This window comes from Vigna umbellata, chromosome 6, assembly GCF_029865625.1.
Source record: "Vigna umbellata cultivar VRB3 chromosome 6, Vumbellata_1.0, whole genome shotgun sequence".
Taxonomy (NCBI): domain Eukaryota; kingdom Viridiplantae; phylum Streptophyta; class Magnoliopsida; order Fabales; family Fabaceae; genus Vigna; species Vigna umbellata.
The window spans coordinates 2,751,463-2,766,637 of NC_142170.1; the positions used below are offsets into that span (position 1 = coordinate 2,751,463).

The 15,175-nt window shown below is 36.7% G+C and overlaps 1 protein-coding gene across 1 annotated transcript; it reads left to right on the top strand.

Annotated features, from left to right (window-relative positions):
- Nucleotides 1–9,304: 9,304 nt before the first annotated feature.
- Nucleotides 9,305–12,458, top strand: LOC148196578 (uncharacterized). The gene has a single exon (XM_088093430.1). It carries the CDS (start codon nucleotides 10,253–10,255, stop codon nucleotides 12,023–12,025), a length of 1,773 nt encoding a protein of 590 aa, XP_087949556.1. The 5' UTR covers nucleotides 9,305–10,252; the 3' UTR covers nucleotides 12,026–12,458.
- Nucleotides 12,459–15,175: the final 2,717 nt, after the last annotated feature.

Consider the following 15,175-nt stretch of genomic DNA (forward strand, 5'->3'; position numbering starts at 1 on the left):
TTGTTGGCCCTCATCACTTTAACAACATTGTTAGGCCGAGGGTCAATGCTGCAAATATGGAGTTGAAACCGGCGTTGATACAATTGGTGAAGAGCAACCAATTTAATGAACTGTCTCATGAAAGTCCATATGAGCATCTAACTACATTCAACGAGATTTGCAACACTGTAAAGATCAATGATGTACCGGATGAAGCTATAAAGCTAAGTTTGTTTCCTTTCTCATTGGGAGGCAATGCTAAGCTATGGTTGAATTCTTTCCCGGAGGATAGCTTTACTGAATGGCAAGTTGTGGTTTCAAAGTTTTTGAACAAGTACTTCCCACAGTCCAAGATCAACAAAGGGAAGATAGAAATTTCCTCTTTCAGGCAAGGTATGGAGGAAATGCTAGGTCAAGCATGGGATAGATACAAGAGCTTGTTGAGAAAGACGCACACTCATGGCTTTGATGAAGGAATAGTAGTCATTCTTTTCCTTGGAGGTCTTGGTTCACAAACCAAATTGATGCTAGATGCCTCAATTGGAGGTAATATCAAGTGTAAGACTCCAGAGGAAGCTTTTGAATTGATTGACAACATGGCTACTAATGACAACGAGATGCATAGTGAAAGAGGAGTTCCACCTCAACAAAAGGGAGTCCTACGATTGCAATCTCAAGATGCCTTGCTTGCACAAAGTAAAATTATCACGCAACAGTTGGAAGAAGTGACAAAGAAACTTTTCTATTACCACAAGAGATATATAGTGTTTCAATGGTTCAGTGGCAGCAACAACCAACTCCAATTGAGAAGACCACCACGAAGCTTGGGGAAACCTTCCAGCAATTCATGAAAATAAGCTTATCTTATTGTGAGAATATAGAGGTTGCGTTTAAAAGCATGAAGATGCATATTGGGCAATTGGTCAATAAGATAGAGGGTTGTGAAAGGAATGCAAAAAGTAATATGAGGGAAGAGTGTAAAACTATTGTTACTAGAAGTGGCAAGGTGTTAGATGAGAGAAAAACAAAGAGAAAAGAGAAAGAAAATGTGAGTGAGGAAGAAGTAAGTGAGCGAAAAGAGAGCATTGAGGAAGAAAAAAAGAAAGAAGAGGTAGATGAGAGAAAAAAAGAAAAAGAGTTTGAAAAACCATTTCCTTATCCAAAGACTTATTCAAGGAAGGAGAAAGAAAAACAGCTTGAGCGGTTTATGGAGATTTTTAAAAAACTAGAGATTACCATACCTTTCTCTGAAGCATTGCAACAAATGCCTTCGTATGCAAAGTTTTTGAAGGAGCTCCTCACGAAGAAACGAAAAATACATTGAAAAGGAGACCATTGAAGTGCAACGTAATTGTAGTGCAATCATACAAAAATTATTACTTCCTAAGCTTAAAGATCCAGGAAGCTTCACCATTCCGTGTACCATCAGAGAATTGGAAATTGGAAGAGCATTGATTAATTTGGGAGCTAGCATTAATTTAATGACGCTTTCTATGTTCAAAAGAATTGAAGGTTTGGAACTCAAACCTACTAGAATGGCACTTCAATTAGCGGACAGGTCTCTTAAATACTCGTATGGGGTGGTTTAAGATGTGCTCGTGAAGGTAGACAAATTTGTATTTCCAGTGGATTTTGTCATAATGGAGATGGAGGAGAATGGAGATGTGCCTCTTATCCTGGGAGACCATTTATGAAGACTGCAAGAATTTTAATTGATGTGGAGAATGGCAAGCTTAAAGTGAGAGTTCAAGATGAAGAAGTGGATTTTGATGTATTCAAAGCCATGACACACCCTAAAGATGATAAAACATGTTTCCAATTTGATATGCTTGATGAAGTTTGTATGGTGCAAGAGAAGATGGTATGTTGTTCTTCTCCGTTAGAAAAAACTCTTATTGATGTCTGTGAGACTTGAATGATGAGGAAGAAAAATTAATTGATGAGTGTATGACGGAGTTGGAGACATTTAAGGAGATCCCAGTGGAGGAGGCTAATTTTGAGATGATTAATACCAAAGAAGAAGTCAAAGAAAAGAAGTTGGAGCTAAAGATGTTACCATCACATTTGAAGTATGTTTTCTTAGAAGAAGATGGAACAAAACCAGTCATCATTAGTAATTATTTGCTCCCTAAAGAGGAAGAAAAGTTGGTAGAAATATTGAAAGCCAACAGAGAAGCTATTGGATGGTCAATCTCAAATCTCAAAGGTAGAAGTCCAACCTAGTGCATGCATAAAATATTTATGGAAGATGATTATAGACCATGTGCTCAACCTCAGAGAAGGTTAAATCCGGATGAAGGAGGTGGTTAGAAAAGAAGTACTGAAGCTGCTAGAAGCTGGTATTATATAGCCAATCTCTGATAGTGAATGGGTAAGTCCAATACAGGTAGTGCCAAAGAAAGGTGGGATGACAGTAATATATAATGAGAAGAATGAGCTTGTTCCTACTAGGACAGTTACTAGATGGAGGATGTGCATTGATTATAGGAAGTCAAATAAAGCTACTAGGAAGGATCATTTTCCCCTTCCTTTTATGGATCAAATGCTCGAAAGATTGACAGGTCAGGCCTTTTATTGCTTTCTAGATGGATATTCTGGATGCAATCAAATTGTGGTGGATCTAAAAGATCAAGACAAGATGGTATTTACATGTCCATTTGGTGTATTTGCTTACAGGAAGATGTCATTTGGGTTATGTAATGCTCCAACTACGTTTCCAAGGTGTATGCAGGCAAATCTGGATCTCATAGGGAAGTGTATTGAAGTCTTCATGGATGACTTTTCGGTGTTTAGAGATTCTTTCCAAAGGTGTTTGGCAAATCTGGATATTGTCCTCAAGAGATGTGTTCAAACGAATCTTGTGCTTAATTGGGAGAAATGTCATTTCATGGTAACATAAGGAATTGTGTTCGGTCACAAGATTTCTGCTAGGGGGATTGAAGTGGATAAAGTCAAAGTAGAAGTCAATGAGAAGCTTCCACCGCCGACAAATATGAAGGGGATTAGAAGTTTTTTAGGCCATGCTGGGTTTTATAGAAGATTTATTAAAGACTTCTCAAAGATTGTTAAACCGTTGAGTAATTTGCTGGTTAAAGATGTGCCTTTTATGATGAATGAAGAATTTTTAAAAGCCTTTGATATTTTGAAAAGCAAATTGGTGTCAGTCCCAGTGATTGTAGCTCTAGATTGGAATCAAAATTTTGAACTAATGTGTGATGCCAGTGATTATGCAATAGGAGTTGTGCTTAATTAGAGAAAAGAGAAAGTATTTCATACTATCTATTACGCAAGCAAGGTTTTGAATGAAGCCCATTTGAATTATGCCACCACAGAAAAAGAATTTCTTGCTATTGTTTATGCTTTAGAGAAATTTAGACCGTATCTTGTTGGGTCTAAAGTGATTATCTACGCAGATCATGCTGCTATAAAGTATTTGTTAACCAAGCCAGATTCTAAGTTATGATTGATTAGATGAGTGCTTTTACTACAAGAGTTTGATATGGAAATCTGTGACAAAAAGGGGAGTGAAAATGTAATTGTTGATCACTTATCCAGGTTGATTAACAGTGAAGTTACAAACAAGGAAGCTGAAATCTGGGAATCTTTCTCAGATGAAACACTCATGTACATCCAACAAAGACCGTGGTTTGCTGATATGGCTAGTTTTAAAGCTGCAGGAGTAATCCCAAAAGATCTCAATTGGCAACAAAGAAAAAAAAATTTACATGATGCCAAGCAGTTTATTTGGGATGATCCATATTTATTCAAAATTAGAGCAGATAACCTTCTAAGGCAGTGTGTAACAAATGAAGAAGCAAAAGGAATTCTCTAGCACTGTCATGATCCCAAGAATGATGCTAGCACTGTGATCAAATTTCGGAAGAGGCAAATCTTTTCACGCTTCGGAACTCCAATAGTACTTATTAGTGATGGAGGATCTCATGTTTGCAACTTTCAACTAGCAAAAGTACTCAAACATTATGGTGTGAGGCATAAGGTAACTGCACCTTATCATCCACAGATCAATGGGCAAGCTAAGGTGTCTAACAGAGAAATAAAGAGGATACTGGAGAAAACAGTTACTTCATCAAGAAAGGAATGGTCACAGAAACTGGATCATGCTCTCTGGGCATATAGGACGGCAATGAAGACATCTATGGGTTTATCACCTTTTCAGTTAGTCTATGGGAAACCATGTCATCTGCCAGTGGAGATGGAGCATAAAGCTTTGTGGGCTCTTAAATTTTTCAATTTTGATCCCTATGAAACTCAGAATAAACACCGAAGGCAGATGCTGGAGCTTGAAGAGATGCGGTTGCACGCATATGATTCGTCCAGGAATTATAAAAAAAGGGTAAAATTCTATCATGACAGGAAGCTGATAAAAAAAGTTTTTAATCCAGGGCAGCCTGTGTTATTATTCAATTCATGGTTGAAGCTGTTTCCTGGGAAGCTGAAGTCAAAATGGTCAGGACCATTCATAGTGACGGGTGTGCATCCCCGTGGAGCAATTGAATTGGTAGATCCAGCTGCTAATGATCCACAAAGGAGTTGGGTAGTGAATGGTCAACATCTCAAGCACTATTTGGGAGGAGAAGTGGAACGTCTTTCCACAGTGGTGACGTTGGTTGATCCGTGAGCTTATTGGGTCAAGCTAGTGACGTTAAAGAAGCGCTTACTGGGAGGCACCCTAGTCTTCTAAACTTGCCTTTTTAATTTTTTGAACATTATTTTGTTTCTGTTTTTAGAATAGGTTGTGATGTACTCAGCTTGAAACCTTTATCTGATGTGATGGTTTGATATTGACTTGTGCATGATGAGTATTGCTTGATGATGCTTGGATATTGATTGATGTTGAGATTGTGCACCATATGCTGATATACAGGTGGTTGTTCACAAGCTATGTGAACAGATGCATAATGTTATGATTGTGATTATGATGTTAAGCAGGATGTGTATCTGGAATATATGGAATGTTGAATGAGCCTATATGTGAGGTTTTGAACTCCAGAATTTTTGTGAATAATTGATATTACTTTGAAAGCATGAATGACTTTGCCCAGGTTTCTGTGATTGAATCAATTGCTTGCATGTGTCGTATGATCAAGGCCATCTGTTGTTATCCCTTTTTAGCCAATGCATGATTTTAGCCCAATAAAAGAGAGCACAATGTGTTCTGTCCTTTGAACCTTTAGCCTTGAACATAATATGAAAACCCTTTTTGAAAATCTTTACCTTGAGTTAAGTTGAGAATATTTGTGGTATTGATAAAGGTTCAAGTTTGGGGTTGTTGGGAAATTTGAAAAGGGGAAATAAATAAGCATTGAGCTAAGTTTTGAGCTAATGAAAAAGCAAAAGAAAAAGGAAAGAAAAGAAAGAAAGAGGAAAGAAAAGAAAAGCTCAATGCAAGGGAAAGTTGGGAATAAGTAAGAATGGTTGTGTTTAAATGATGAAAGTATGAATGACTCTCTTAACACAAGAATTTTGTGATCCAGAAAAACCAATTTTCTTCTTAGCTCAGCCACATTATAACCAATAGAAAAGTCCTTGTGATGATGCTTGCTTATGAGTGTGTTTGATTGTGGTTAAATGAAAGGCAAAGTTGATTCATGTGACATTGTGATAGTAGAGTGAATGAGTGACCTTTATATACACTTGTGTGATTGAGCGAAACACTTTATCTGGTGAGGAATGATTCCATGACCACATGATTACATCTATGCTTAGTTAATTGATCATTCATGAGAATAACATCTGTTGGATATTATGTGATTATGTGACCACCATGATGATTTATTCTGAATCAAGGCATGTGTGTATCTTGATTGAATTCTATTTGATGAGCTGATTTGAGTAATTACTTGTCTTGAAAGAAAGAGTTTTTGAATGTGTTGAACCATTGTATTGATTGGTGGAAGACTGAGTTACATCTTGTTTGCTTGAGGACAAGCAAAGTTCTAAGTTTGGGGTTGTGATAACGGTTGAAAAACAGTTATTTTTATACTTAATTTTGACATTAAAAACACCCTTTATGACTTAAAAACTAGATTGAAATCATGTTTTTGCTTAAGTTGTGGAAATAAGAGAGTTGGATGGGTTTTATGCTTGTTTTTCCTTGTTTTGACAGGAATTAAGATGAATTGGATGAAGACGTTGAAGTAGCAAGGAGTTGGACTCAGGAAAGGAAGGAAAATTGCACAAAAGAAGAATCGCAGCCACCGCTCAGCGTCATTTTCACCGCTGAGCGCCAAGCTTGCTGTTGAGTTCTCTGTTTGACGCCTAAGTGCCATCGCTGAGGGCTAATCCAAGTATCGCAGTCACCACTGAGCGACATTTCTACCGCTGAGCGCCAGAGTCTGTTGTTGAGTTCATTGTTTCGCGCCTAGGCGTCATCGCTGAGCGTCATTCTAAGTGTCGCACCTACTGCTGAGCGCAATTTCCAGCGGTGAGGGCTGTCGACTTGAGCCTGGGCCAGTTTTCTGTTATTTTTATAAACTATATAAGGGTTTAGTCGGCCTAGGGTTCAGATCTTTGGACAGAAAGAGGCGAAAATACACTCCTTGGAGGCGGATTTTGGATGCGGAAGCTCCAATCTTCAACTTTTAGGGTTCTATCTTTCATTCTTTTCATTATTTTCATCTAGTTTCACCATGCCTATGGTGAACTAAAACTCCATTGTTGTTGAGGAAACGATGTAATCATTTGAAACTCTAATGTATTGAATTGATTCTTGATTATATATGTTTTACTTCGTTAATTGTTAGGGTTTGTCCTCTATACTCTATGCTTGCTTTGTTTAACTCATTCATAGCATGATAATTGATTTTGTCGATATGGACACATACGGGAAAATCTAGAACTGGGGAAATTCTCCCAAAAGCAGTGTTACCTAGACATAGAGAAATTCTCCCAAATACTTTTCATACTTTTTTTTAGAGAAAAATATAGCATGGTTTAGAGAAAAACATGTTAGCTTGGTCACAATGTTTAATCGTATAGAAAGTTTTTATTTCTTATTCTGATTTAAAATTGATATAAAAAGTACTAATTAAGTTGATAACGAATATTAAAAGTATTTCATATATATATATATATATATATATTCTTTTTTCTAATTTTCTTCATCTTATTAATTAATAAAATGATTTTGAACATCAATTACAAACGTTGAAATTCAAGCATAATCTAACTTACACCAAATGGTTAAAAATAATTGTAAGAAATATAGATAATTTTATTTGATGATATATATAGAGAATAAAAAATATTCTTTATTTGATGATTAAAATAAAAATAAATAAAGCTCGTAAAATCTTTAATTTGAATAATCACTAACATCAATAGGTCACTTTTTTAATGATCCCTTGAATTTTTTAAAAGCTTCTATTGACTCCATTCGCCTCAACAACCATAATATAATTAGATGTTAAAGACGAAGGAAAGTTGTCACTCTTTTCCACTACACTTCTTTTCAATCTAGAAAAATGGAATTTGACTCAATGAATTGACTTGACACTTGAAATTTAAGTGATTGAATTAACAAGTCACTTGAAATTAGGGTTGGGCACAGTTGAATTAAAAATCATAAACTATAGTTTATCTATACTGTTTTGTACTTAAAAAACTTAAACTATTTTTACTAAAAATCAATTATACTGTTTAACAGTTCAGTTTAAAAATACTGAACTTATTATACAGTTAACTGTTAACTGGGGGTTAACTGGAGTTAAGGTCATCTGTCTCAATTTTTTCCCAATTTGCTGCCGCTGAAAAGCTTGTCACTAGTGAAGGCTCGTTGCTGTCAAAGTGATATGATCATAAATGGGTCAAGTAGTGAAGAGTTTCAAAGTGACAAAAACACAAAAAGAGTAGAATAGGTTTCCTTTTGGCGTGTATTTGCCTTTTGATTTCTTTCTCTTAGTTCTTGTGAATAATTGCTTATAAACTCTTCTTTCTCTTTAAGAGTAAGCAATGTGGGACTTTCCATAGCTTGGTCTTAAAAAGAATAGAAGAGAAAGTGAGCATTTTTAGGCATGTAGGAGTTAGGAAGCATAGCTAGTGTTAGTTTTTGAACTCTAGGAGAGCTAGGAAGCTTATAAACCCTTTTGGAATGAGAGAATTAAGCAATGTGGGGCTCCCATGCACCTAGGGACGTTGCAGCTGCTGCTAGACAGAACTTGGAGCCTTCCAAGTCCCACATCTCTTGAAACTCATCACCTAAGTCATTCCAAAAGCTATATAAGCAACCTAGGGGTTCTTCTTTGTAGACACCTTTGCATTGAATGAAATTTGAGTTGAATTGCAATCTTGCAATCTTCTTTGAGATAGAATTCTGTCTCTAAAGTCCCAAATTTGGGCAGGCCTTATCTTGCTCAAGCAAGTGGCGGTCCTCTTCATGATGCTTATCTTGGAAGCTTGTTCAAGTGGCGCATCTTCATTTCCTAAGTTTCCTTTTCTCTAATCTCTTCCATTTTTAAGTTCTCTTCCATTTCTTAAATGTCATTTAGTATATTCTCTCTAGGTATGCACTTCCCCATCATGTGGTATCATGAGCCTTAGGTTTTTGATCTCTTAGGAATTGCATGCTAGAGTAGAATAGCTTAGATATGTTCATTTTCGCTGAGCCATTTTCTGTCTCGCCCAGCCTCTGCGTGAAAATACAGTGAACTTGTATGATTTAGTTTAGCTTCATTTCTTGTCCGTTTTCCATGAAATTTTTTTTCATAGTTTCGTCTGGATGTCTAGTTTCATGAACATATTTTACTTTTCTCAAATTCGTCTGGAAATCCAAAATGAATATTTGTGAATACTGTGGATATCATTTGAAAATGGACAGTTCAGATAGAATCGAATTTTCGATTGATTCGGGTACTTGGAATCCTATGGATGAAGACATGGTTTCTCTGGATCCCATTGAATTTCATTCAGAAGAAGAACCTTATAAAGATCGTATTAATTCTTATCAAAGAAAAACAGGATTTCTCCACTGTGTTCATCCAGTTTTCTGCTGTTGAATTAATACTCCACTGTTTTGCTTGTTGTTAGCTGTTTGGACATTTTGGTGGCTGGAATTGCTCCCTGGACGTTGCTACACACTCTCAATACTCTTAAGCAAGGAATCAACACTTCAAATCAATTCTTTGAGGGACTAAACCGTGGCTGTCCAGAGCCTTGTGCAAGTAGACTTTTCATCAAACAGCGACAATGCTATTGGAGGTCTTCAACAAGTAGGTGTCCTATTTCCTTTCGTTTGTTTGTTCCAACTGTAATTTCTTGTCTTGGCTGGATTGTATGTGTCTTTTCTTGCTTATTAGCTTTGAATTGAGTCATATGTTTTTTCCTCTTTAGGAGTTTTCTAGAGTATTTTTCTGAAATTGCATAGCAAAGAGTATTTTTACATCTCCTTGCTTGTATGATGAATTGAGCTTGATCATCATTGGATTTAAGCGTGTGAACCTTGCTTATTTGTTCTGTATAAATAGAGGCTATAAACCATTACAATTGTGCTTCCAATCAAACACATTTTCTTCATTAAAGTGGCTTGGCCGAGACATTTTACCAAGTGCTGTTTGCTGTATCAAAATAAAATCAAAAAAAAAAAAAAATTGGTTGATGTTTGGTGTGCTTGGCCGAGAGTTTTCTCATTGATTGGTGTGTTTGATTGCTTCATTTAGAGCCTCTTTTTCATTTCCAATACAGAATATTTTGGTTTGAGGTTTGCCAAAATTATTTCCAGCATTAATTCGGTCTTGCTCTTCATGTATGCGTAGCATGTTGATGTGATTTTGCTCCTTAGTTGTGTTAATTTTCTTTGCTGTCTTGTTCATTTTGTACCACTGTTTTGACTCCAATTTCTTGTTGTTTTGTCTCTTCACATTCATTAGATACTGCCTCCTTGTTTTTGTGCCAAGTTTCTTGATTTTTAGGTTCTATTTTCATCATTTGTCTTGTAGTTTTCATTCATTTTTTTTTTGGCTTCTACCATATGCTGTCTTGATTTGGCTTCTTTGCATTGAGGGTGGATTGTACATCTTTCCATTTGCTTTGGACTTGAGTTGGTGCTCTCAAAGTGGACTTGTGAGACATTTTACTATCTTAAAAGAAGGGTGCTGCCCTTTCCTTTTTTCTTTGAGACACTTGCCGTGAGTTTTGAACCATTTCATTGCTTTATTTGAGTGAAACCGTGACCAGAATTGTGGCTGCTGTATTGCCGTGATTTTTCATTGGTTCTAACCTGTTTTTGGTGTTAGTTTTTTGTGGTTGTTGCCTTACCATGTCTGCAGGTTCCAGCCGTGCTTCATTTCATGGTGATAGCCCCCATGGAAGTCCTTCTAGCAAGTTTGATGTGATGAAGGCTTTCCAACAAATGCAACATCAACTTGATGCTATGAGCAAGCGGTTAGACGCGGACACAAAGGCTAAAGGGAAGCAATCTCATGGTCATCATCATGGTTCCTACAAGAAGAAGCAAGAAGCTAGAACCATAAATGTATACCTTCCCTCGCCAAAGAAGCATCAAGAAGATAAAGCTATGGACCAAGGCCTTACACTACCAAAGTTGAACTTGCCTACTTTCAAAGGGGAAGTCGAGCCGTCTATTTTTTTAGATTGGATAGCTAAAGTAGACCAAATTTTTGATTTATATAGTGTAAATGGACCTTTGCGTGTAAAGTTAGCTTGTTTAGCTTTAGAGGGATACGCCAAACAATGGCTAAATAGGAGATACTTAACCATGGCCTCACCCGCGAGTACATGGGAACATTGCAGGGACATTTTGTACCAACGTTTCGTACCTCCATACTACCATAGGGACCTCTTGATTAAGCTCCAATGGCTTACTCAAGGTAGACGAAGTGTGGAGGAGTATGCTCGCGAGCTCAAAGTGCTCCTATATCATACTAACACTAAAGAAAATGATCATGCAAAAATAGTTAGATTTATTAGTGGACTCAATAGAAACATCCAAGATGTTTTGAAATTCCATGATGGTGAGACTTTAGATGAAGTGGTTCATAGGGCCATGAAAGTTGAGAAGAAACTCTTGCAAAAAGAGGCTTTTCACAACAAAATTTCAAAAGATGTTTTCTACAAATCTTCATCATCAAAGGATAAAGCCAAGAATGTTTCTAAGGAACCCACTAACAAATCTTGTCCTCATTCTTCTTTTAACCATTCTTCTTCTAACCATTCCTCCTCCCCATCTACATCTCCTTCTAGACCTAGCCATATTAAGTGTTTTAAATGTTTAGGGCATGGTCATATAACATCGTCTTGTCCTAATAAAAGGGTAGTGTGCATTAGGGAAGAAGAAGTTGTCATTAATGAGTCTACCTCTTCCTCACCTACACACACTTATAGCTCTTCTTCCTCACCAAGTGAAGAAAAAGAGAAGGTTATGCTTCATTGTTTAAATAAGGACATTCAAGATAACCAAGAGGAGAGAGTAAAAGAAGAACATGAGAGGAAAGAAAAAGAGGAGAAAGCAAACAAAGAAAAAGAAGAAATTGTGAGAGAAAAGGAGAAGGCAAATGTCCTAATCACAAAGGAAGTTTTATTGCAAGCACCTTCCCCTCCCATCATTCAACTGGATCCAAGCTATGACAGGGGAGTTTTTCCATCCTTCCACTTTTCTCCAAATATTAAGCTTTCTTCTTTTCCTAAAAGCTTTTTTGAAAATATCCCATCTTTCTCATCTCTTATTACCACTTCTTCACACACCATTTCCAACCCATATCTTGATTTAATGTATTCTTTTTTACACTTAAGTCAAGACAAAAATATAATTTTTTCTAAAAAAGCATTTTTAGTTTTCCTTAAAAAAATAAATCAAATTTCAAAGACCCATTCTTTCAATTTTCCTTTTCCATATACATTGTTTGGTAAACATCAATTTATTGACAAAATGTTTGATGTTTTTTGTAGGTTAACATTTGATCCAAGAGGAGTTCCTTTGGTTTATACACGAAATAAGTCACTAATCTCTCTTTGTTGTAGGTTTTTCAAGATTCGAGGTCGAATCCTCTCCAACCTGGGGGGGATGATATGATCATAGATGGGGCAACAATGAAGAGCTTTCAAAGTGACAACAAGCATAAAAAAAGAGTAGAATAGGTTTCATTGGCTTGTAATTGCCTCTTTTGTTCTTTCGTTATTTCTAGTTGTAGAGACGCTTATAAACTCTTCTTTCTCTTTAAGAACAAGCAATGTGGGACTTTCCATAGCTTGGTCTTAAAAAGAATAGAAGAGAAAGTGAGCATCTTTAGGCGTATAGCATTAGATAGCATAACTAGTTTTCATATTTTGAACTATAGGAGAACTAGTTGCCTTATAAACCCTTTGGAGTGGAGAGAATTGAGCAATGTGGGACTCAAACGTCCCTAGCAGCTGCTGGACGGACTACACCCTCAAAAGTCCCACATCTCCTAGATCTTGCATCTTAGTTCACTCCAAAGGTTATATAAGAAGGCTTAGGGGTCTCCTTGTTGTACACACCTTACCTTGATTCAATGAATTTGAGTTGATTTGCACTTTTGCAATCTTCTTTGAGATAGAATTTTGTCTCTAAAGTCCCAAATTTGGGCAGACCTTATCTTGTTCAAGCAAGTGGCGGTCCTCCTCTTGATGCTTATCTTGGAAGCTTGTTCAAGTGGCGCATCTTCAATTCCTAAGTTTCCTTCTCTTTAATCTCTTCCATTTTTAATTTCTTTCCCATTCTCTTAAATGTCATTTAGTATATTCTCTCTAGGTATGCACTTCCCCATCACAAAGGTTCGCCGCCACCGTCGAAGCTTCTGATGGACAAATTTATGAACACCAAATTATGATGTCACAAACTTGTTTTCAATCGGCAAGTATGACCGAATCGTTCATGTAATAAAACTTGGTAAGACCAAGTATCGTTCTTCCCAAAGGACTCACGGCCTAGTTTAGTTATGTGGTTTCTTGATTAACTAAGACTTACAGATGAAATATTCGGGGTTTAAAACGCAAGACAGAAAATAAACATGTATACATGAATTTTGATCAATGGCAAAAATCAAAATATAAACACTTTCAATGAAATATAGATATGAATATGTTGTTGGGGTTCAATTTCATCTTATCCACTCTCATATATTTTAAGGAATTCAACAGTCAAATCATCATTGTTAATGCCACTCTCTAATGTACCTTTCCAGAAGGCTTCTCCCTAATCACGAGTTCATACAATTCCTAGCATTCCTAATGATCAGTTCATAAGTACATGAGCTTAACGACAACCAATATAAAATTGGGAGAAATTCCCCGGATCTAGACTTCCCCGTACGTGCCCGTATCGACAAAACCAATAATCATGCATCGAATGAGTTAAACAATGCAAGCATTAAGCAAAGAGGAAAAACCCTAACTAATGATGAAAGAAAGCATAAGTCTTAATTAAAAGATGTAAAAACAGATTCCATATATGAGAGTTTCACAAGACTACATTGATTCCCCAACAAACATACAGAGTTTAGTTCACCATATTCATGGTGAACCTAGATGAATTACAATGAAAGAATGAAAGAATAAACCCTAAAAAGGTGAAGAGGAAGCCTCAGCATCCAAGATCCTCCTTCAAAGGGGTGGAAGAGAAAGTGTTTGCTTCGTTCCAGCCAGAGATACCTAACCCTAGGAAACCCTAAAGCTTATGTATCATTCGTAAATTAGAAAAAGTCAAGTCCAAGCCCATTAGAGTGCCGCTCAGCGGTAAACTACCGCTCAGCGGTGAGTGCGTGACTAGTTTTCTCCCCTCAGCGGCCATTTTGCCCCTCAGCGGTCCTGACGTGACTTCCAGAGTGCCGCTCAGCGGTAAAATACCGCTCAGCGGTGAGTGCGTGACTTGTTTTCTCCCCTCAGCGGCCATTTTGCCCCTCAGCGGACCTCCCGCAAGCTCCTGAGTGCCGCTCAGCGGTAAACTGCCGCTGAGCGGTGACTTCGGCTTCTCCTTTTTGCACTTTTTGTTGTCTTTTCTGATTTCATCTCTCTCCTTCTTCACTTCTTTCACCAAATTCACCTTAAACCTGCACAAAAACACTGCAATCAAGCATAAACCTGTCCAGCTCTCTTATTTCCAAAAATATAAAGAAAAACATGATTTCAAGCTAGTTTCTAAGTGTGAAGGTTGCTTTTAGTGTCAATTTTAATCATAAAAATAACAGTTTTTCAACTGTTATCACAACCCCAAACTTAAAAGTTTGCTTGTCCTCAAGCAAATAAGATGTAACTCCATCTTTAAACCAATTCATATGATGGTTTACTTCATTCAAAAATCTTCTTTTCAAGATAAGCAAAAACTTCACTCAAACTTATGACCAAGAGTTCAATCAAGATGTGCACATGCTTTAGTGTTCACAAAGTCATTTAAATTCCAACAAATGCTATTTTCATGAATGATCAATCAATTAAGCATGGATGTTCATGTGTTCATGTGATATTTCCTCACTAAGTCAAGTGTTTCACTCACACTCAATTGTATAAGAGATGATCACTCATTCACTCTACTATCACAATGTTACATGAATTAAATTTGCCTTTCATTTTACCACAATCAAAAACATTCACAAGCATGCATCATCACAAGGACTTTTCTATGGCTTATAATGTGGCTGGGCTAACAAGAAAATTGGTTTTTCTAGATCACAAAACCCTTGAGTTAAGAGAATCATATAAACACAATCATCTTATTCATTCCCAACTTTCTTTTGCCTTTGCATTGAGCTTTACTTCTTTTTCTTTTCTTTTCTTTTTCTTTGCACATTCTTACTTTTTAGCTCTTAGCTCAATGCTTTTCATGTTTTCCCAACAACCCCAAACTTGAACATTTAACAATACCACACAAGATCTTCTACTTAACTCAAGGTAAAGATTTTTCAATCAAAGAGTTTTCAGTGTATATTCAAGGCTAAGGGTTCAAAGGATAGAACACACAGTGTTCTCTTTCAGTGGGCTAATTTTATGAATTTGGCCAATAAAAAGGTTTTCAACAAATGGCCTTGATCACATGATGCAAAACAAGCAATTGATTCAATCATAGAAAACCTGGGCAAAACCATTCATGCTTTCAAAGTAATAGCATTTAACAATAACAACTCTGGAGCTCAAAATCTCACACATAAGCTCATTCACATTTGACATACACATCCTGCTTAATTTCACAATCACAATCATGATATCC